At 47.7% G+C, this 22,704-nt stretch overlaps 1 protein-coding gene across 2 annotated transcripts in view; it reads left to right on the plus strand.

Annotated features, from left to right (window-relative positions):
- Positions 1-22,704, plus strand: part of LOC144136257 (uncharacterized) — a 37,164-nt gene that overhangs the window by 5,435 nt on the left and 9,025 nt on the right. The window contains exons 2-6 of one of the 2 annotated variants that reach the window (XM_077668456.1): positions 418-524; positions 3,823-3,924; positions 14,547-14,742; positions 16,616-16,771; positions 22,137-22,222. In XM_077668456.1, the coding sequence (XP_077524582.1) occupies positions 418-524; positions 3,823-3,924; positions 14,547-14,742; positions 16,616-16,771; positions 22,137-22,222 (647 nt within the window). The remainder of the gene's footprint in view (positions 1-417; positions 525-3,822; positions 3,925-14,546; positions 14,743-16,615; positions 16,772-22,136; positions 22,223-22,704) is intronic. The other variant, XM_077668455.1, reaches the window with a different exon arrangement.

The following is a 22,704-nucleotide window of genomic DNA, read 5'->3' on the forward strand; positions in this document are numbered from 1 at the left end:
TTCGGCGTCCTTCGTCTGTGTTCCAATTGTGTTCCTGGTCCGCGCCCCTCGGCTGTGTTAGTCGACGTCTGTTTGCGCATTGTACTAACGCGAGCAGAAGTTTAGGGGACACGTTTCTTGGGAAAAGTTCACTGCACGCCTGCCTCAAGACCCAGTCGCATGGTATTTTTACCAGCGTTTAGAGCATGCACGTTCCCTCAGTCTAACACATTTCAGACGACTGGATTTCAGACGACTGCGCTGGAATAATTTTTCCCGCACACTAGCGTACCGTAACTTTTGATCGCGAGAGTATATGCCAGAAAGAAAAGCCGACCGTTCTTTCCCACTCTGTGCGACGTTAGACGCCAGCGTTCATAAAAAGAGCCGCTATCTTGGTGTCGCGTTCAACTTGCCCTATGACTTTTGTCTTTTCAGAACGGGTGGGATATCCGAAAAAAAGGTACCGAAGTAATCTCTCCATCACTCTTGTGGCAGGGCCATAAATGGACAGTAGTCTTCTACAACAACCTCGGTGTGCAAAGGTAAGTAAGCTGGCTCCGATGATAGCAGGAGCAGAGAATGAGCGACAGGCCTGGGTCGGTAAATTATGTTAGTAATTGTTAGATTCTACTCAATTTTTGTTTAGTATACTTCTTTTTGGCTTAAACGAATCAGCGTCATCGCCATTGCTAGACTTGAGCCAATAGCTAAGAGCAAAATGTGGGATGTGGCAACGTTTCAGGAAATTACGGGGAAGAAAGAAAAATAAAATGGAAAAAGTATGTGACGTAACTATACCGGTCCTCAGGTGCATATTATGAGGAACACTGAGGTGAAATGTTTTTTTTTTACTGACTCTGGATCCCGCTTTACTAAACTAACTGGAACATCATGTCAGTAATCACTCCGTAAAGAAAAAAAGCGCGAATGTAACACGTGGACGAAGAAGAGATACAAAAGGACCGACGCGAACTCGCAAATGAAGTTTATTCGAGAAAAGTACGCGTATAAATAGGAACAAACACAGCAATCAACACGTTTTACATCGCGCATATAAATCAAAGATTACAATTGCAGCCCAAGTGATCAGGCCGGAATAACAAATTTCCTTTCAGTCAGTCCTATAAAAATTTTAAATATACAATTAGTGCTCTTCAAGCGCATGTGAAGGGCTTCCATAAATTCCCGAACCAGTCGGTCACTGTGCCTAAAAAGGATGGTTGTGCTACCAAAGAGCGGTGTTTACTGTTTCTTTTTCTTTTTTCATTAGTACCACACGTGCGGCAGTGATTAAGCAGATTATTAAAGGAATCTCCCCCAAAGTAATCTCTCGTGCTTTCCTAATACGACGCCCGGTCTGGCCTATGTACAAAGCGCCACAGGAGAGTAGCAACTTGTAGACAACCGCGACGCCACATAGAACGAACGGGGCTGTGTGCTTGATGGCACACTCATTTCTACTTTTCCTTTTCCACCCATCGCTTTCCCTCCGGCTCACCTGAGAACAGTTCGCACCGAGCTTCCGAGACGCAGAAAAGACCACCGGGACGTCGTAGCGCCCTGCTACATTTTAAGCCCGTGCGCCAATTGGTGCACGCACGGCAGCACTGCGACTCTTCGGCGCTTTTGGTCGGGGGTTTTGGTCTTGATTCAGCCTGGCCAAAGCTTCGTTTTAGGGCCACTACTGCTTCTAATGTATATCTAAGATTTACCGAGTTGCTCCCTTCTTACATTGACTTATACACTGACGTCTGTATCATTTATTGCGAGGCTCGTAATAGTGATGACATACAAATACTTGCGACCGATTTAAGTAACATTGCTTCCTGGTGCTTGAAATAGCATGTGCAACTAAACATTAACAAATGTAAGATAACGCGTGTCTTTCAACAAGGTGCATGTGGCTTGGTATACAGATTACATAACACTCCACTTCAGACTGTGTCATCATGCAGATTCATTGGCTTAGCCGTTTCTTTCCCATTTAATTAGAAAGCCCACTCTGACCACATTATTACCAGTGCTAATCGCATGTTATCGTAATTATAACCTAATTTCAACTGAGCCTTCAGTTTATTAAAGCTTCTTATAAACACTCTTGTCCGGTCTAAACTGGAATATCTTGCTGCCATCTGGGATTGTATAATCACAAAACGTTACTCATGCTGTTGAAATGATGTAACTAAATGCTATTTGATGCGTACTCTCTGATTATAACCGAGCGCTATAAGCATAACGTTAATGTGGTGAAGCTTAGGTTTACCGTGACTGTCATTGTTTCGTAAAATTCTGTGTACCTTTTTGTTTTATAAAATCTGCTACTATGATTCTGTACGAGCAGAATTCCGCATATGAATTCCGCTGTTCACGCGTCAGCCATCGGCACAAAAGTTGCTCTTACTCACTGCCGCACTAATGCCTTTTATGATTAATTCTTACCAAGCACACCTAAAGAGTGGATCCACCTTCCCGCGAATATCGCACCATCATCATCAGTAACTTTATTTCCACACTGTGGGGCTAACAACCCTGCTTTAGGCGGCAGCCAGGATTTCGTAGGCGCTAGCAGTGTCATCGGCCAGTTCGATGGTCTTTGCTTGAGTCTCCGGCTCGGAGCTGAGTAGATTGGTCTCGCAGCGGTCCTTAGACTTTATTGGTGGTGCCCCAGGGGGAGTCCGAGGACATTCCCATATTGTATGGTCGAGCGTGGCCCTAGCTTTACATCTTTTACATTTCTCTGAAAATTGTCCCGGGTATACAACGCTCCACATAGCCGGACTGGGGAGTGTGTTTGTTTGTAGTCGACGCCATTGGACAGCCTCGCTTTTACTGAGTGATTTGGCGGCCGCCGGGTACCTTGCTCGCCCCAGTCTGTAGTGTCGGAGGCTATCTCTGTATGACCGCAGGCAATCGCGCTCTGTGTAGACTTCAACCTGAAAACTAAACATTTGGCAGATTTGCCGGTCTGATTGGGTTTGAATACTTAAATAAACTGCAAATCTCCAACCAAAAACTTTAATTTTAACCCAAAGTTTCGAAACCGACTCGGCTCCTTCATCAGGGGTGACTGTGGGCAGTAGCTAGCGTCTTTGAAGTATGAAGGGGAGGAGGGGGTCAAAGGAACGACAGCTGTGGCGCGAAAGGCGTGGAGGAGGGGGAGGGGGTTAAGGCTGTTAGTCACGTTGTCGCACTGCAGGGAGGCGGTCAGTGGCGACATTTTTTCGTTGAATTGTAGAGCGAAGTCCCTGGGCATATACTGGGGCAGGTTTCCTTTTGTGCGGTTGATGTTGTTCGGGGTGGTTCGGATGTGCGAGGATTCCAGAGGGAGCCTTTTGTGGTAATTTGTTTCGGTTCCGAGGATGCGGGTTTCTTTGAAGTTGATTCTGTGGTAGGAGCCCTCGGAATGTTCGGCTACTGGATTGCGCTCCCTTGCGAATTTGCAGACTTCGTTTTTATGTTGACAAATTCTTTCTTTGAAATTTTTGGTTTCGCCGATGTAGCTCGCGTCGCAGTCGGCGCAAGGAATTTTGTAGGCAATGCCTTGGGCTCTTTCTCTCCGCGGCCGGTCTTTGGGAGCAGGTAGGCAAAGCGTATCAGTGTTTGTGGGCTTGTGCGCAACCTGGAGACTCGCTTTTTTCAAGATTAGGACGATGGTTTCGCTGACACCTCGGACATAAGGTAAATTGACGTATATTGGTGGTGGCGTTGGTCTTTGTGCGTTGATTTCTTGGCGAATGTTGTGTTTTTGACGTCGAATGGTTTTTTGAATAAAGTCTTTTGGGTAGCCGTTCATGATGAATTCTTTGAATATCTTGCGTTGTTCTTTTTTTTTCTGTCAAGTTCTGTGCTGCAGTGTGTCTCAACTCTTCTGAACAGCGACTTCACCACTGATGCTTTATGGACTGTCGGGTGGTTCGAAGAGAAGTGGAGATACCGGCCTGAGTGAGTTGGTTTGCGGTGTACGGAGAATTGGAAGGGTACTGTGGTTACGGGGCACGAGGACGTCCAAAAACGGCAGGGAGTTTTCTTGTTCCACCTATAGCGTGAACAGAATGTCAGGTTCTACGGAGTTTAAATGAGAAAGGAAATTTTGAATCTGAGATCTTTTGATGACGGCGAAGCAATCGTCGACATACCTGAGGAAAATCTTTGGTTTCGGGTGGAATGAGTTGGGGGCTCGTTGTTCGATGTGCTCCATGGTTAAATTGGCCATGACGACAGAGATGGATGCTCCCAATGGTGTTCCTTTCACTTGTCGGTAAAATTCCCCGTTTGACGAGAAGTATGTGTTTGATAGACACAACTCCAGGAGGCGGCACACATCGTTCACACACAGCGGGGTTCGTGCGCTGAGTGTGTCGTCGTGTTGTAGGGCGTCTCGGGTAGCGGTCATCGCACTTCAATTCAACGAAAAAAAGTCGCCATTGACCGCCTCCCTGCAGTACGACAAAACCCCCCTCGCTTTTCGCATCACAGCTGTCGTTCCTTTGACCCCCTCCTCCCCTCCATACTTCAAAGACGCTAGCTACTGCCCTCCGTCACCCCTGATGAAGGAGCCGAGTCGGCTTCGAAACGTTCGGTCAAAATTAAAATTTTTTGTTGGAGATGTGCAGTTTATTATAAGCCTTCAACCTGCTCAGAATGTGAGCCCTCGAGCTAGTTCGTGGGCCGCTTCGTTTCCGGCTAGGGAGGCGTGTGCGGGGTACCTGCTTTCTTTCGCTGTCTGCAGGATTCTCCCTCTGGCAAAGTTCATCACTGAGTCGCTATCTATGGTCCTGGCAGTTGTGCTTGCTATGACTAACGCCATGGCAGTTTCTTCTGTGTTGTCCCAGGCAATTAATTTACATTCTGCGTTGAGTGCGGAAAGAGCCACCCCGCCGTTGCTCCCGTCGGCTGAGCCAGCGTAGACCACGTTTGAAGCGCTTCTCTCGGCTCTCTTTCCCTTGCGCTCTTTATGATGCACGGGGTGCATGTTCTTTGGCAATGGTGGGATGTTTAGTTTGTTCCACACTTCTCGCGGCATGTCAACTTTTTGTCCCCTCTGTCCTTCGTACGAGACGACCAGCTGTCTAAGGTTTTCCTGCCGGTGGGGCTGCTTGCCAGTCTCTCATATTGCGGGATCTTGACACATTATAATATTTTCCCCAGGGTATTGTGTACTCCCAGATTCAAAAGTCTTTCTGTACTGGCTCTGGCGGAGAGTCCTAGCGCCTGTTTGGTGCACCTACATATGATGGCCTCTATCTTCTGCTTATCATGACACGCCAAGTTTAGGTATATCATATTACACGCTTTCCAGGCAAGCTCTGTTCATGCGTTTTTATCATCATCCGAGTGTTCAATAATTGCTTTTTCTTTCTTTCTTTCTTTCGCCGTTTCCTATTATATTTTCATTGATGGTATATTATTTTTTCTTTTCTTCTCAGGAAAGCTCTGTTCGCGCTTTTTTATTATCACCCGAGTGTTCTATAATTGCTCTTTCTTTCCTTCGGGAGAGAGTGGACGGTCATCCCAAATCTGGTTGGTGTACTTTAAGGCCGAGTTGGGGAGATTCGCCAACAGTTTGACTGTCATGCGATCCCTGCCCGGAGCCGTAGCTCGCCGCATTTTAGCTAAGGCCGCCTTAAGATATTGTAACTCAAAAGGGTCATCAATGTCTAGATTCGGCTTGCCCGCGTGCTCGTACTCAGGCCCAACCGGGTCCTCTGTGCGAGAGAGATACCTGTCGCACAGGGTGTCCGCGAGTTGAGCCGTCGTACCTTAGTACCCGTACAAAGCCCGTCGGAGCTGTCGTTGCAGTTCCCTTCTCGTTTGAGCGGGGTCGATGAGACGGCGAAAGAGGCGTCATGTCCGTTTCGAGCTCGTCTGACGCGCTGACGAATTACGCTTTCCCATCCAGTTTGAATCGACGAGCTGGGCAGCATACGCGGCAGCCTTCTCCGTGAGGCCGACAATGCGAGCATTAAGCTTGTGATTGAGCTTTTGTTTTTTTCCGCCGTTTGGAAAGGCTCCGGCGTGCCTCCCACAAGTGCAGGAGACGACTGCCCACTGCTGGGATCTGTTCGGTTTTCTGAAGTGTCATGACGTGTTGTCTCTGTATTGTGTCCAGCTGCTTTGTCCACTTCGCATATCCGCTGGAAAAGAGCACGGGCGGTATCGCTTGCGTTCGAAACCTATACCAATCGGTCAATTTGACCTGGTCCCACTTTTTGCAAGCCGCCTTTGGTAGAAGAGTGATCCGGAGGAGGCAGGCATCGCTACCAAGAGTGCCCTCCAGGTGCCGTCTCTGGTGTTCTTAACGAGAGACAGGTCAGAGCATGTGTCTTGTGTAAGCGAGTTGCCCACACATGCGGGACAAGCCGGATCCTTGAGCAGCGTAAGACGAAGTGTGGAGATGAGCTCCGCCAGCTCGCGTCCTCTGACCTTCTCAAAGTGGTAGCCCCAATGAAGGCTGGGAGCATTGAAGTGCCCAACGATCACTAAAGGTTCCTTGTCAGTCGATCTGAGCGCGCGATAAAAGATTTCATGGACGGGAAGAAGACGAAGTGTCGGTGCTAAGGTGGCTCCAGTGAGAAATCTCGTCATCCGCATAAATACGTTCCTTATATCAAGAAAACTGACGTCGCACCATCTGAGGAAGCTTCCGAGGCTTATGCGCCGTCTGACTAGGTGGCAGTAAGTAAATGTCCTTCAGTCATCCCGGCAGCTGGACTGGGCTCCGAGGCTAGGCCTAGAGCACCGGTGACGCGCTGGCAGAAGTGGCTTCGCCGGCGTCGGTTCATGCTCCCGGTCCATCAGCGGCAGCGCACATCCCGCCTTCTCCAAATGCACCTCCGCCCGTGAGCGATCTGCCCTCTGGGCGGAACTCGGCAATGGCTGCCCAGCCTCCACTGCTGGATGGGGCTTCAACCGTGCAGTGTGAGAAGAAGAGCTCTCCAATGGATCTGTCTTCAGAACCTCCATCCGTGCCACCGGCTTCCCGCAGTTCTGAAAAGCTCCCATCAGGGGACACTGCATAAGAGTCGTCTTCTGCCAACTGCAGCTCACAAAGAAAGCGTTCCTGCCCAGCGTATGGCAACCAGGTGGCTGTGCCGACATCGGTATCGGTATCGTATAAAGTGGCCATTAAAGCTCTGGCAGCCAAAAGCCTGAAAGACATTCCGAACAGGATTCTTCAGGCGAACCTGGACGCGTGTTTTAGGACCAAAGGTTTTCGTGGCTTCACGTCTAGAACTAAATCTAATACCATCGCTGTGTGGCTCCCGACTTTGGCTGCTGTCGAACGTCTGCAAACGCTCAAGGGCATATCGATTACTAGCGAGATCTCGGTGCCGGTCCAAGTGTACCTAGTACAAGGTTCGGACCTACAACGCTGTGTTGTTTACAACGTCGACGTTGCCGAAGATCAGAAGACCCTCCAGCGTGAGCTGCACTGTCCAACCCACCATGTCATCCAAGCGCGGTATATCGGAAAGGGGCGCTCGTGCATAGTCACACTACAGGGCCCAACAATTCTCCCAGAACGACTTTACTACTGTGGCTGTATTCTGCGGCCTCGCCCTTAGAAACCGAGTGATGTCTATTGCTACAGCTGTTTCAGACCTGGCTACATGCACCGATCATGCCCTTTTGCAACGCAAGATGAGGCTCTGCCAGAAGGCACACCGTCTTACAAGTGCGGACTTTGCAAGACTGACGACCGCGAGATCACCTCTCCAACTTTTCCAACAAAATAGAAAGCAACTGAGAAGGTTCGGCGTGGGATCCGTAAGCAAGTGCCTCCGAATGAAAACAGAGCCCCGATGCAGGCATCCAACAGGTTTGCGGCTTTTCATTGGGATGAAGACGACTGGCCGGAGCTTTCTGAGCCCAATCCACCTGCAGCCCCTGCCCAACAGTCGTACAGTGATAAAGTGCGCAAGGATCACCGTCGCCTTCAAGCTACACAAAAGCACAGCATACTGGAACCTCTGCGTGAGGACATGGCAGCAGTTGACGACCAAATTGCACGCCTTTTAGCCGAGGTCTCTTAGCTACGGCAACGCCATGAACTGCTGGCTAGCCGTAGACAACCAGTGGAATCCCACTCCACGCCAATCAATGCTGCAGCGCCTTCGACTACGTCCATCCCTCATGCGTTTTTCGCCGACTCTACCAGGTCTTCTGCATCACTGCAGGATACCTCAACAACATCCCTCCTCTGATTTATGGTAAACCAGTTATCTAACCTGACGTCCGTTCTATTACAACGCTTGGAAGCCTAATCGAGAATGGCGAGTACACGTAGTTCTGGTGTGCTCCAATGGAACTGCAGAGGCCTCTTCACAAAGCTGAGAGAGCTCAAATCTCGACTTCGCATGAACAAGCTCCAGGTGTGGGCCCTGCTACTGCAGAAGACCAATGCCGTGCCATCCATTCCGGGCTTTAATGGATACATGTCTCCTTCAATGAACGACCGTCGTGTGCACACTGTTGCCCCTCCGGGAAAGGCGGTGGTGTACGCTGATGCGCGTTTTCCTCAAGTTCGCCTCTGTCTAGAAAACTGGTGCACCTCATATCAAGAGGTAGTCGCAGGGGCTGTGAAGCTTCCCAAGGCAACTGTTGTGGTCGTGTCATACTATGTAAGACCCGCCGGTGGAACACCCTTCCGCATTAATCTGGGGTGGTTATTAACTCTACGACGACAACACCCAGGGTGGCCTGTTTTAGTCGGTGGTGACTTGAACACCCCTCATCCGGACTTGGGGTACCCCACTTCAAGGCCCCGTGATAGGCGTGTGCGGGACGCATTCGCGGATGCGCTGTTTGTTTTACTCAACCATCCAGGTTCAGCAGCGCGGACTGTGTGCCATGCTCGCAGTCCAACATATGCTCCGGACCTTACGTGGTGGTCAGGACACGAACTCCATCGTGGCACCTGGAGCCAGACTGCTGGTGTAGTGACCACCATCCTATCATTATCGGTCTCCATCCATCAAGGGCCCGCCGATTACGCCGTAGGTGTTCTGTGGTCTATTGGGACACGTTTCGCACCACCGTCGAAGATCTCTCTCTGCAATCATCAACCCTACTTGTGGACTGCATACAAACTGCGCTGAATAAGGCTACTGCTGTCATCTGGACGGACGTGAATCGCCCGGCGCCGGATGAGGGTCTGTTTAACCTGTGGGCTGTTCGCCGACAAGCGGAGATGGCAGCTTCCCGAGACCCGACTTCTGCGCAAGCGCGGACAAGGCTGAATTACCTTACTGCCAAGGCTCGCAGATATGAACGCGATCTCTCGCGAACGGCAGTGACATGCGTGGTGTGAGCAGTTCTCGACAAAGTCATCGAATGCTGCTCTCTGGCGAACGGTTCGTGCGATGGAACATGGTTCCCGTCGTCCTGACGCAGCGGCCACTGCATGCATCGCAGCTAACTTAGCTGCGGAGGATTTCGCCAGAGAGGAAGCGCGGAAGTTTTTCCCCAAGTATGATGTGTTGCCTCCAAGGGTCATAGGAGCCCCCTTGGCTGCCATTCCAGCATATGTCGATAAGCTCCCATCTACAGCCGACGCCGAGGGAATTGCAAGCCCATTTTCAATGCCCGAGTAATTTGCAGCAATAGACGAGGCCCGTCGGAAGACTGCGCCCGGTCAGGACTCTATTCCGTACGACGTTTACAAGAACTTAAGTTCCGCTGTACTGCCTCAACTCCTCACCACCATTAACAAGGTATGGATAGAAGGCGTCGTACCAGAAACCTAGAAATCGGCTATTGTGATCCCCATACCAAAGTCGGGGCAGCCGCCGAGAGACCTCGGAAATTTCCGGCCTATATCGCTTACGCCAACATTATGCAAGCTTACCGAAAAACTGCTTGCCACACGACTGTCGTGGTGGCTTGAGCACCGTGGTTTCTACCATCCCGCCCAAATTGGCTTTCGTACGTTCATAGGTACAGAAGATGGACTGGCTGTCTTGGCGTCAGCACTTCTGGCCTCAACTTGCAGCCACAATGTACGTACTGTACTGGCCATGGACGTTGAAAAGACGTACGATAATATCAGTCATGCTGCCATCCTGGAATCGCTTGACATGCTGCATTTCCCCGTTAGAGTGCGCAATTTTGTTTAATCCTACCTGGAAGGCCGACACTTTGCCATACGCCTCGGTGGTGAGGCCGTCGGATCATTTGTGCCTCTTCGCTGCGTTCCCCAGGGATCGGTGTTATCGCCAACATTATTTAATATTGCTTTTATCCCCCTTGCTTGGCGCTTACATGTCTCTGAGATTAAGTTCTTATTGTATGCTGATGATATAACGGTGTGGAGCACTCACAACGACCTGATGACTCAAGCAGCAGGCCTACAATCAGCCATAGATATTACGTCGACTTTTGCTTCTTCAATTGGTCTGCAGCTTTCAGTGAGCAAAACCACGTCGTGTCAGTCGCCAACCGCTGGGGGCGCCGTAAACTGGCTGCAACACCAATTCGTCTCCATCTATCCGGAGCTCCAATTCAAGAAAGTTCGACCGTAAAAATCTTGGGCTTGACAATACATGAGTCAGGAACAGGTACTGCTTGGCTTTCTCGGGTTAAAAAGCAAGCAGTTCCGGCGTTGGGTCAGATTAGACGCATTGCTCCTAAAACAGGCGGAGCCCACTCTCATGTTGTACGACAGTTGGAGCGGGCGGTTGTGCAACCGCGCCTCGTTTACCGAGCCCAATTCTAGCATTTGATGAGGGCTCAATGGGATCGTCTAGAACCTGCTAATCGAGACGCAATGAGGGTCATCATTTGCCTTCCAAGCATTACCCCGATCGTGGCGCTCCAAGAACATGCGCAGCTGAATACACTAGATGAGCTGGTGCAGCAACGACGCGATGCTCGCTGCCTAAAGTCAAGCGTTACGCACACAACGTGTGCACTCAGGGCATATGCTTCATCGCACACCATTCTACAGCCGCCCCCGCCAGTTCTTTCTCCCTGGCGTTTTGTGCAGCTAAGCGATAACAAGCCAACTGATCTACGTAGGCCATCATCTACCCGCGCGGCATCGTCCTTTCGCGAACGAATTACTGAGCAAGACGCCAATCTGCCGCATGGCTCCATCGTTATGTGCGTTGACGGAAGCATCCAAGACTGCGAAACAACCACGGCAGTTTACTGTCCTTGCAAGCCTGCTCTGAACAAAACGTCAAGGTTTCGCCTCTCAGAACCTCCTTCCTCCTTCTGTGCGGAGATGCTTGCGGTTCAAGAGGCCCTTTGCTCTGTGGCCGCCGTTCCCATGCTACCCACGGCCCGCATTGTCATTCGCACCAACGCCCTTCACGTCACACGCCTACTACGACGAGTCAGTCGCACCCCAGAAATCTGCCAAGACATCCATCGTCTAGCGGCACGCATCCCGCAGCAAATCCGTATTGAGTAGGTCCCGCGTGACCTCCTCAGCGCACAAAGGCGCGCAGATTCTGCGACCCGCCTTTCGACCCTAACCTCGTCTTTGCCTCGAGTCCTCACTCTGGATAACACCACCCTCCTTTTAACAAGAAAGGAACACCTCCGGCGCCGCACACGTGCTCTAATCCCTCCGTGTGCGGTAACCCTTCCCCGTGGTCTTACCCGTGCAAAGGAGGTTGCGCTTTGGAGGATACGGGCCGGGTTGCCCTAACTCAAGCTGTGACACGCAAGTGGCCGCATTTCAAAGATTTATATCCCCGCCCCGGGTGTCCGGTCTGCAAGAACAGAGACTGTGAGGCGGATATCCACCACCTGTCGTGGGTCTGCCCGGCGCTGATGCCGACGAGAATTCAGAAGCTGGCGCTGGCGGCAGTGGGACTCTCACCGGACAATCCGGATTGCTATATTGCCTGGACACAGGGTCCATATCATCGTTCACTTCTTGGTTTCATCAAATCAGCCCGCATTTTTTCATTTATTTAAGCATCTTACTCATCTCTCACGTCATAGTTATGTCCTGAGGCAATAAACATCGCTTCAAAAAAAAAAAGATTTCGTTGAAGGTCACGCGTGGTTTATGTGGGGGGCAGTAAATCTTAAGGACATGTATTGACGGGTCACACCGCCTAAGTGGCAAAACCTTGACCATGCTATATTTACGCTCAGTCGCCACTTCGAGGTCGACAGGGACTGCGGTGTACGCCTTGTTCACCAGGATGCACGTTGTAGGACCCGCTGAAACGCGCTGTATCCAGCGAATTTGGCGTCCGCGCCGGGTTCCTGAAGGGCCAGAACTGCGCCGTAAGAGAAGGGATAAAGGAGGAGCTCAGAGAAGAAAGGAAGAAAGAGGTGCCGTAGTGGAGGGCTCCGAAATAATTTCAGCCACCTGGCGATCTTTAACGTGCACTGACATCGCACAGCAAAGGGGCGCATTTTTTCGTTTCGCCTCCATAGAAACGCGGCAGCCACGGTAGGGTCGAATCCGGGTACTCCGGATCAGTACACGGGTTCGAACCCGACCGCGGCGGCCGCGTTTCGATGGAGGTGAAACGCAAAAAGGCACCCATGTGCTGTGCCATGTCAGTGCACGTTCCAGGGGTGGGAAATTCCCGGCACTGAAGTTCGGCGAGCTCGCGTGGGTCCCGGACTTCACCTGCGTTTTGACATGTTCGGGCTTGCCCGGCGCAGAACTGGAATTCTTGTCCTTGGCCTTGATGCACGGAGTGCGCTTCTGCGCATACTTCCGCTTGGCTTGAGTCGGTGGTGTCCCCGTCTTGATCGGTTTTCGGTACTTGCCGATGCAGAGGTGTGGGCACCCGCGCAGAGCAGACATCATGGGGTGCACTCGTGTTTTGCTTGGCCCTCTGAGGCACCTGAGAGCCCCATCGAACGCGGGCAGATGTCAGCCCGGTGCCCCAAGTTGCTGCATAGATGGCAGGTGGGGATCGTTTTTTTTTTTTTGTACAGCCTCACAGGGATGCCCTGATCGCTGCAGAAAATTTGTCGGGGCACCTTCTTCTTTGCAAACGTGACCACTGCGACGTCGGTGTCGCCCAGTTTGCGCACGGAAAGGATTTTTCCGTGGCTCCACTCCAGCTTCTGCTTATGGGAAGCCGACGTTTCGCTGCGGTGAACGTTGATCCCCCCCTTGCAGAAGCCTTGGCTTGCTCGCGGAACAGAAGCTGGCGAAGTAGAACGTTCACTTGAGCGAACGCTCAGAGTCAGCGCTCGTCCCGTGTCCGTCTTGTTCTTCTCCGACGTTGTTCGCGCTGTTTTACAAAAGCTGGCGGCCGCCGACCATCAGCGTCACTTCACCGAGGAGGTTCTGAGCGGCTGGCACAGAGTTTGTACCTCTCCGCAGTCACGCATGATGCTGCGCGCTGCAACTCCGGCTTGTTCTGGAGCGAAGGTAGCCTTGAGATCCAGCGCATTGCATGGCTTGAGCACCACGATGAGTTCATAGCGCTCAGTGCGCGGCGTCTGCTCCGGCCGCCACTGGGGTTTGAATGCTCTGAAGCATGCGCGCAGCGAGCCGCCCAGTGGGAGCCTTCGTCTTCAGCTGGCGTTTCCGGAGTTTGATCATGTCGTCCAGATATTCATCTTCCGATATTGGAAGGTTGTATAACTTGCATGGATATCGGCACATGGCCAGTAACCGTCTTGGCAGCCGCCATCACCGGGGAGTTCCCTGTGGTACTGGCGGAAGCCTCGCCGCAGTTAGGCATAGCGCTGCGGCGCTTGTCGAAATCTTCGAAGCCTCCGATTCGTCGAAAATGGTCCCACTTTGATAAACGTGGTGTCAACTTGTGCCTCTCATATTTACGGAAAAGTTGGTACCAAAATTAGTGGGGTCTGAGTTGTCAGGCCGCAATTAGGAGCGATGATATCCGGAGCCGATGTGAGGCGCGTGATGTCCCTACGCACCGGTGGCGTCCGACCCATGAAACAGAGGCGAGCGCTCGGTTTCGGCGGCGGCGGCTGAGTGACGTCATAGCTGTCATATAGTTCAAGTTCGGTTCAAGGTCAAACGCTGGCAGGGCGCACACAAGCTACGGAGTGGAGTAGTAAAGCTTTCGCTTTGAAACCCTTTCCTTTCCTGAAACCACATGCTTTTGCATTCCTCCACGTAAGCAGGCTTAAGTGCCTTCAGAATGTTTTGCCCGAATACTTTTTTCAACAGACGTTCGGTATCTCTGGCATCTTACACGTTGCCTTTGGGTTGATAAATATGTTGAGAACGCTAGTATGCTAACAATTGGCGTAGCGATGTGAGCAAAATTGAAAATTATTCACATTTTTACGCGCTGTATCACATTTGACACCGTGGACTTTACGGGGTTACAGAAAGTTCTTAGTCTGGAGACTTAACTTTCGAGTTTAGGATCAAGTAGATAGTTTGTACGATGAAATGAACGGCTGGGCAAATCAGGACACAGACAAGAAAGAGAGACCACATGCGCATGTGGTGTCTCTTTCTTGTCTGTGTCCTGATTTGCGCAGCCGTTCATTTCATCAGGCACCAACTCGCCCCTCAGGCCGTTATTCTATAGTCTGTACCTTTGAGCTTGTTCTTTGGGCACTTATAATGTCCACTTCTCTTTTCCTGTTTTTTTTTCTTTCAGCGGAATATACGGTTTTACTCTTGGTCAGTACAACCACCACCGCAAAACATATGTTACACTTTATGCAGGCACGGAATGGACGGTCCAGTACGTTTTTGAAAAGAATTCAAAAAACATAAAAAGAAAAAAAGTGAACACTCCAATACAAGGCTTCCATGTCCTCGAATTCAAGCGCACCTCTGCTGGGCCCCTTGAGGTAAGTTCAACAAGGATTAGACACGTAATGACTGTCGTCAGTGCAATTATCTCGTCGCATTTATGAGCACCTTTTACTGCACTGCCTATGTATTAACAGCCGCCGCGGTGGCTGAGTGGTTATGGCGCTCGGCTGCCAGCCCGAAAGACGCGGGTTCGATCCCGGCCGCGGCGGTCGAATTTCGATGGAGGCGAAGTTCTAGAGGCCCGTATGCTGTGCGATGTCAGTGCACATAAAAGAGCCCCAGGTGGTCGAAATTTCCGGAGCCCTTCACTACGGCGTCCCTCATAGCCTGAGTCGCTTTGGGACGTTAAACCCCTATAAACCATAAACCAGCCTATGTATTATCCTCGCAAATTCTGTCGAATTATGAAGACTTGTAAAACACGGACTTCGAGATTAGATACCAACAAAGCTCCCCGTAATGCGCCCCGACTTCACGGCCGACAGGCTAAACCTTGAGGGTATGCATGAAATCAGTCTTTCCATCTTTTTTATCCGTGCGCAGAGACTGCATTATGTTTTGCAATTGAGCACCTAGGTTTCTGGGAATGTGCAACGCTTAAGTCAGCTCCGACGGCACTGCAGTAGCTAGGCAAGTTGTACAACCAGCAGCTGCCCCCGTCACGTTTCGCAAACTGGAAATTCTTGCTAACGAACCACGACGTAAAAAAAACGACATTGCATAGATGAGAAACCAAGTTTTAAATTCAGGAATGTGTTTTATGTCTACACCTTTGCCTCACCATGTATTCTCATTTAAAAAGAAACCCCTATTTCAAAATTTGAATGACGTTCTTTTCTGCTTATATTTATTGTTGTGCCAACAAAACAATTTCCAGCGGCGACATGCGTTGCGGCGTAAATGTGAGACTTGAATGTAGAAAAAAAATAGCACCCTATTTACTTCCTTAAACTTGATGCGACATAGGTGCGCTAGCATATTCACGTTGCTTTTTGTATCTTCGTTAACCTTGGTGATTGTGCTGACTGCGTAAAACTGGCGGGTTAAATCAGGGCGATCAATTTTTTTAATGAGCAGGAAATTCGAAAACATGCGCCCTTTCTGCTCCGATTAAGGTGTAATGAGGAACACATTAATGCTTTCGTTATATCCAAGTATTTCGTTGTATCCGTTTGTTTGTTATATGGGAGTCTGTTGTCGCTATCACATCTCCCCAAGAAGACGAAAGGTGAGATTTCCTTCTCTCTATTTTGCCACCTGTCAAATGTGGAAGGTCACTGGCCCCTGCCACGTCCAAAGGCGAATTCGGTGCGCAAGCACTTCGTTTTATTGCACTAGCACGATGTGCCTCGCTAGCGGAAAAGCCGTCTTGTCTGGGATGAACCCTCGAGGAATAAGTAAAGTAATAAAACACTTCACGTCCGCGAATGTGTTTCGGATCCGGGGCAGCGTAAACGGATCCGCTTTGTTGGACAATGCATTAGACCACTGCACTATTTTCCACCATGATATTTATTACAGTGATGTACATTATGTACATGAACTATTTAGAAAGATTGTTAAAAACCAGCAAATGAACCAAATGGAATGTAAGCTTTGGTCCTTGCGCATTAAAAAAAAGGAGCTTTGACTGGCGCAGAAACCGTCAATGTAGACAGTGCAGTCGATGTGTGTTCTATGCCACGGACATGTGATAAGACTCTCCTGTTAAGCATGTTCGTAATAATGGAGTAATTACTCCATGTTCAGTAGCGCAACGTCACAGCTGCCAAGCCGTTACGCTTCTCAGCACGTTCCTTCTAGGACAAACTAAGAAGGCTTCACCTTAACCTCCTGTTGCGTTCCGCAGTTATTCTACTTTTGCTCATTTGTCGTACCCCTTTCGCAGCGTGTCATGCCCTCTTTCAGATGTACTTAGACGGGGAAATACTGCACGAAAAAAACCAAATTAATACCGATAAACTGCAAGATTTCAGAGTGTTATACACTGACCAGGGAGGAAAAAGTGATTTCATATTCTGGGAAATGCATTACCGCCCGACGAATCTAACCACTGAATGGGGTGTAAGTAACCGCACCAAATATCTACGGAGCGACAATACACGACATGCCAGCGAACTCGCTTGTGATCTGGCTGTGCTGCGACGCGTGCATAATTTCGGCGGTTGACGCCATTTCGCTCGCAGTGGGGCCTCATGCATGCCATTGCTTCTTCCCCCATTAGATGAGCGCTTTATTGCAGAATCCAGCATCGTTTCTACAGAACTGATGTGCGCAACTTTTACTTGCCAGTTACCACTGAAATAAACACGCAGAAACAGTTTCCGAGAACAATTACGATGATTTTGTGTGCGAACCCAGCAATTCTGGGCAAAACCATTTTTCAAAACGAAAGAGTTTAACAATGCATTTATACATTGCAAGGTTTAGCTACAACAATCAATATATCCGCAGATCTTTCGTAGGAAGGCTTGCATGTTTTTGCTATTAACTTTTTACTATCGTCAAAATCGTTCCGCATTGTTTTTCTGTGGCAGTGTTAACTGCTAGATGTGAGCGGTGGAATAACTTTAAAGGAACAATTTTGCTTCGAGTCGGAAGAACATACCATCGCCTTCAATATTTTAATAATTGTACCTCACAGTACTGCAATGTTCAAAATTTTCCTCCAAGAATGCTGGGCATGTAGTGTCCTTACTATATTCTTGAAAGATTATTGTCATAACTATATTACCATTTCTTGTTCTTGACTACCATTTCGTGCGTGGGTTTTCAGCTCTCCTTTATTTCCAGTTTTATCCTCATTTTAACAGCACACGTGTTTGCCGTATATTTTCTTGTTTGAAGAATAACTTCAGGTTTCAGGTTTTGTTGGCTGTCAAAAGTGCCTTACGAAATGTGGGGTTGAGTAATTTTATACACAAGGAGGTCCCAAAGCGAAGCTGTCATGCAAAATGCCTAATAAGAATAAGAAATAGGACAAATATAACGTTATAATTATTTTACAATGTATGAAGAACAAACGTGTGACATAGCAATTATACGACATTCAAATTAAAAAAAAACAGTGCAAAGTTATAGTTTCAACCTTCTAACGCATTTATCTTGATGCTATTAAATAAAAGCCTCTTCGACTGAACTCTTTTAAAGTATGCAGATAGTGAGTCCCAAAATGTTAGGGCTGAAAACAGAACGGTTTGCTTGCGGTAATTATTGCTCATTTTTGCAAGCAGCAAATTGTCACTTTGAGGAAATCGAATCAGATTATCGTTTCTTAGGCAAGATGAGGGAAGTGCGGTACTTACAATGTCTCCATTGCCAGCACTAAGATTAGCGAAGCTAATTTTATTTAGAGTAGATTCAATAAGGAAGGATATTAGGATTTAGGTTTAGGGGAGCAGCTGAAGTAGCGAATCGGGAATTGCACTGTTTTTTGCAGCAAATTTGATGACTGTGAATAAATACAAAAAAAGTGCACAGAGAATATGTGGCTAAAAGTAATGGCGTGTCCTGTGAAACATGGATACCAAAACCGACTTTTTTAAATGATGATTCAGTGTGTATGGAGACATTCAAATATTCGTCCACTATGATGCCATGAAATCTGGTACATTTAGAAAGCGGGATGATATGATTTTTCAAACAAACAGGAGTAACAATAATACGTTCTCAGTGATGGGAATAAAAAACCACCATAAGATCAGTTTTTTTAGCATTGATTTCAAGCTATTTATCCAACACCAAGAACCTAGAATTTCAAGTTAGCATTCAAGGTTGTAATTGGATCATTTATATTTCAGTCGCCAGTAAACAGTACCCCATAATAAGATTTGCGTCTAAAATGCAGTTAGAGTTGGTAAAATAGCCAGGCAAATTATTAACGCACATTAAGAAATCTAGTGTACCTGAGAAAGAAAGAAGCCTGTGTACACCTTTGTTCGTGGCAACATGATGAGACGAAATATATGCGAAATTAACTATTCGAACCCAATCAGTAAGGTAACTACGCATAAATACTAGAGTAAGGCCAGAGATTCTTGAAAAATTCGAGCTTATAAAAAGAATAGGAGGGAAAATTGTCTGAAAAGTTTTTGACAAATCATAAAAAAAGTGTCTTGCCAGGGTCATTGGTCAGTAGAGTTTTTGATAGCACAGTTTATTCTCTTAGCTCAAGCTGTATAAAATAGGACGAAATCCAAGCTGGCGGAAGTAAAGATAATAAATTTAATGCGATACTTCAAAAAGCCAGCAACAATAAGTTTGTTAAAGAAAAGTAAAACAGTAATGGGTCAATAGTTAGCCATTTCACTGGGACCTCCTTTTCTGAATATCGATACTACCTTGCACTTTTTCGAAGCTGTGGAAAAAGAACCTGCTTTAAACACTCTATTAATAAGGTTAGCGAATCCACTATAGCTGTCACGCAGCAAGTTTATCTTAGATGAATGGATCGAATCAAAGCCTGATCTATTATTTTTTGGGCAAGAGATTGTAGCTATGTTTTTTTCAGGTGATGTAAGGTAGAGATAAAAGGAGTACGAACCGCACGCAAAGCTAGATGAAACTGCAGCTGGCACGGAGATAACGCTTGAAAAGAGCTTAATAAACGTGCAGGCTGTATCACGGAGCCAGATGGCATTTTGTTAACGCAGCTAAATTGAATTGTAGTGAGCTGCTGGTGGTCTTTGATGAAAACAGATTTCATGAGCTGCCGAGTTTTTCCAGTGTTATTTTCTTTCTTAACAATATCTTTTTGGCAGTGACTGTAACGCATAAGTTATTAAAAGCGGAGTCAGCACACGCTTCTTTTGTTACAGCAACCCAATCCAGGTTATATGTATAGTATGAACAAAGTGGTTCGGATTGAATGAATACAAGTTGGACATATTTGCCTTCCCAAACCATGCACTCTCGTGGAGTAGAAAAAGTAGGGAATGGCCAGTTTGTTGAACTGAACAACACCGGGAGCTTGATGAGGTGATAGAACTTCAGATGCATGGCCAATTAGTGTGTGCGGTCCAAGAGCTACGCATCGGGTGGGTGTGTCAATTAGTGATTTGAAACCATGACTAAAGATTTTGGTGCATTTAGAAAAGTGGACGTCAGAGGTATTTGTGATGCCTCTGTTAATGACGTCCGCAACATTGATGTGACTGTTTTCTTGGTAGAGTGTGTTAAGTATGCTTTCGGGTTCACTGCGTAAACCTGAGCAAAGTGAACGTAGTAGGAAATAAATAAATCCAATTATGGTGCATTACTTACTCGGCAGAAAAGGCTAGTCCAATTCGGCACACACAGATTCGAGTTAGTGAAAAGAGCAGTATCTAGGCTACATTTATAAGCAAGTGTTTTAGAATTAATATATCTCAACCACCGTGGCGGTCTGCTGGACGAGGAGTATATCCTAAGCTGTAACCTGACAAAGCGAATAATTTTTGTCGTTGAAAAATAATGCAATATCATATTTTATAAATCCCCCTTTATGATCGCATTAAAGAGCCTTTAGGGTACGTGAATAAAAATAAATCCGGCAGTGTCACTTAAGGCTGCTTACATGTGAGAATGGGAAAGAATTACTTTCCCATGATGCATTGTTTACGCGCAATGTTTGTACATGCATTAAAGTTCTTTTCTACGAGTTTGTGTTAGCATATCAGTTGGGCACCAGACCACAAACATCCGGATCCTCTCGCTGAAAAATTCAGCCCAACGATGCTGCCAGGCTAAAAATCGCTGCGGCAGTTCCAAACACGCACTTCTTATGTGCGCACTGTAGCGCGTGGAGCGCTCCATTTTTTTTTAACATTCTATTTCTATCCTCATTCATAAATTTGAGGAGCTTTGCATCTTCCTTCGGCTTTTTGTGCTTTGGTGTTTCCGTGAGTAGCATTGCTAATACTACTGTTCAGAGGGCCTTTCCTTTAAAGCACTGCCGAATTTTTACTGATATTTCACCGCGACAAACTTTACTAGATGTAGCGGCCGCCGCGATGGCTGAGTGGTTATGGCGCTCGACTGCTGGTTCGAAAGACGCGGGTTCGATCCCGGCCGCGGCGGTCGAATTTCGATGGAGGCGAAATTCTAGAGGCCCGTGTGCTGTGCGATATCAGTGCACGTCCCCAGGAGGTCGAAATTTCCGGAGCCCTTCACCACGGCGTCCCCCATAGCCTGAGTCGCTTTGGGACGTTAAACCCCCATAAACCATTTACTAGATGTAGCATCAAACTCAGTTTCTACGTGAAAATAGTCTTGCAAAAATATATTTAATTCAAGATGATGAGCTCCGCACGTAAATCAGGGTAGCAGATCCAACATCGCGTGGAGAAAAAAAAATGGCCGTCGACTTTCAGCAACATTAGTTGTTACACGTCGTAAAAATGTAAGGAATAGGCGTTGTGTGCGCCGCAGACGCTTGGTCGGATATGCGGTGATACGAAAGAACGCGCTGAGAGCGTTCCAAGATTGATAGCTTTCTCTTGTTTGGTTAGATACAAGTTTTGACAGGCCAAGTTTTAATCGTTTGCTGAGAAGGTCATTTTCACTGTTATCACTGACGTCGCTGAGCTCAAGTGACGCCTAGTTATAGCAGGAAATTTAATATCATCAAAAAGAAGAGAGCGTGCTAATATGATCGGGTTATATAGGTGCGGCTCGGAAACTAGAGATACAGATGAGTTTGCGGCATTGAAAGACCGATACCGGAGTTGACCGATTACTTCGTGGTAGGAAGCATTACAATCAATGAATAATATTTTTAATGGGATGATTTCCGAGCAGTGGAGAGTGACGGACACCTATTACGACGACTCTTTTGAGCTTATCGAGTCTCAAGACATTGTAATTAGGGTATGCGGGAACAATATCACAAAGGCTTATGAAGGAATTTAGTTGTATTTCCTTTACTACAATTAGATTACACAGTATAGAACCCGTAAGGTTATCAAGGCCATTCACCTTGGGTAACAGGATATTGATATGGGCGTAGATAATTAACAAGGAGCCGAGCTCGGACAACAGCGGGTGTGATACCCAAGAACTATGAAGCGCGAGAAATTACTATCGTTTAAACATGATCACATGTGTAAGTGTTTATTAGAGCAGAGCTTTAATTGCTCCTTTTGGGTCTTGACTATAGCAAGCCGCTCTTTGTTAGCATGAAGTTTTTCATGTCAGTGCTCTTTATGCGCTCTCAGATTTTATAACGACATTAAGATATTGCTAAAGAATTTAGAAAGCAAATACCTACTTCGTCCAAATTTTCATTGTTGGTAATATCAACTAACCTCTGCGTGATTAATTCTCGGACTCACTAATCTTAGCATTCGTATTTGTAGTTTCAGCCGCACTGAGCAACGCCTCAATTTTTTATTTCGCGCAGAGCCTGCTTGAGCCCATCCAACGTGCTGTAGAACTGTGCTCTTATTTTCAGCCTAATGAGTACCGCTTCATTCACAACAACCTTTCCATTGGTATGGGAGGCTACGCATTGTTCCAGGGCACATGGAAAGCGACCGAGTAAGCGAAATTTTTTGGTCAATGGCTGCGCTGTTTATGATGTAGCGCCATGATCAGCCGTTTCCAAAATACTAACAGTGTGTAAACGTTCGATGTTTAAGAGAAAATGTGGCTCATTAAACACGACACTCGGCACATGACATGAAATGCAAGACTCTTTTCCTAGAAAGACATGTGAAAATTGTGGTCAATAAGAATGTTTGCACAACATTGGTTATACGAATGCGACGAATGACATGTTGTTAGTGTGGAGTTAGAGTTTGAGTGTCAATATTGACTTTTGGGGCGGCCGCGGGAGTCTGCGTCACGTTCGATGTCATTTTCCTCATGTCGATCTGCACTCCGCCTGCGGTTTTTCTGGTTGAAGTGGAATGGCATATGCGTTTATACTTCGCCTCACAGCTGGTTCGAAGTAGAGTGGATCTAAGACAGCGGGGCCACGGCGTCCTGTAATGCGTGGTAGGAACACTGACGTATGGGAC

The sequence above is a fragment of the Amblyomma americanum genome, chromosome 6, assembly GCF_052857255.1.
Source record: "Amblyomma americanum isolate KBUSLIRL-KWMA chromosome 6, ASM5285725v1, whole genome shotgun sequence".
NCBI lineage: Eukaryota > Metazoa > Arthropoda > Arachnida > Ixodida > Ixodidae > Amblyomma > Amblyomma americanum.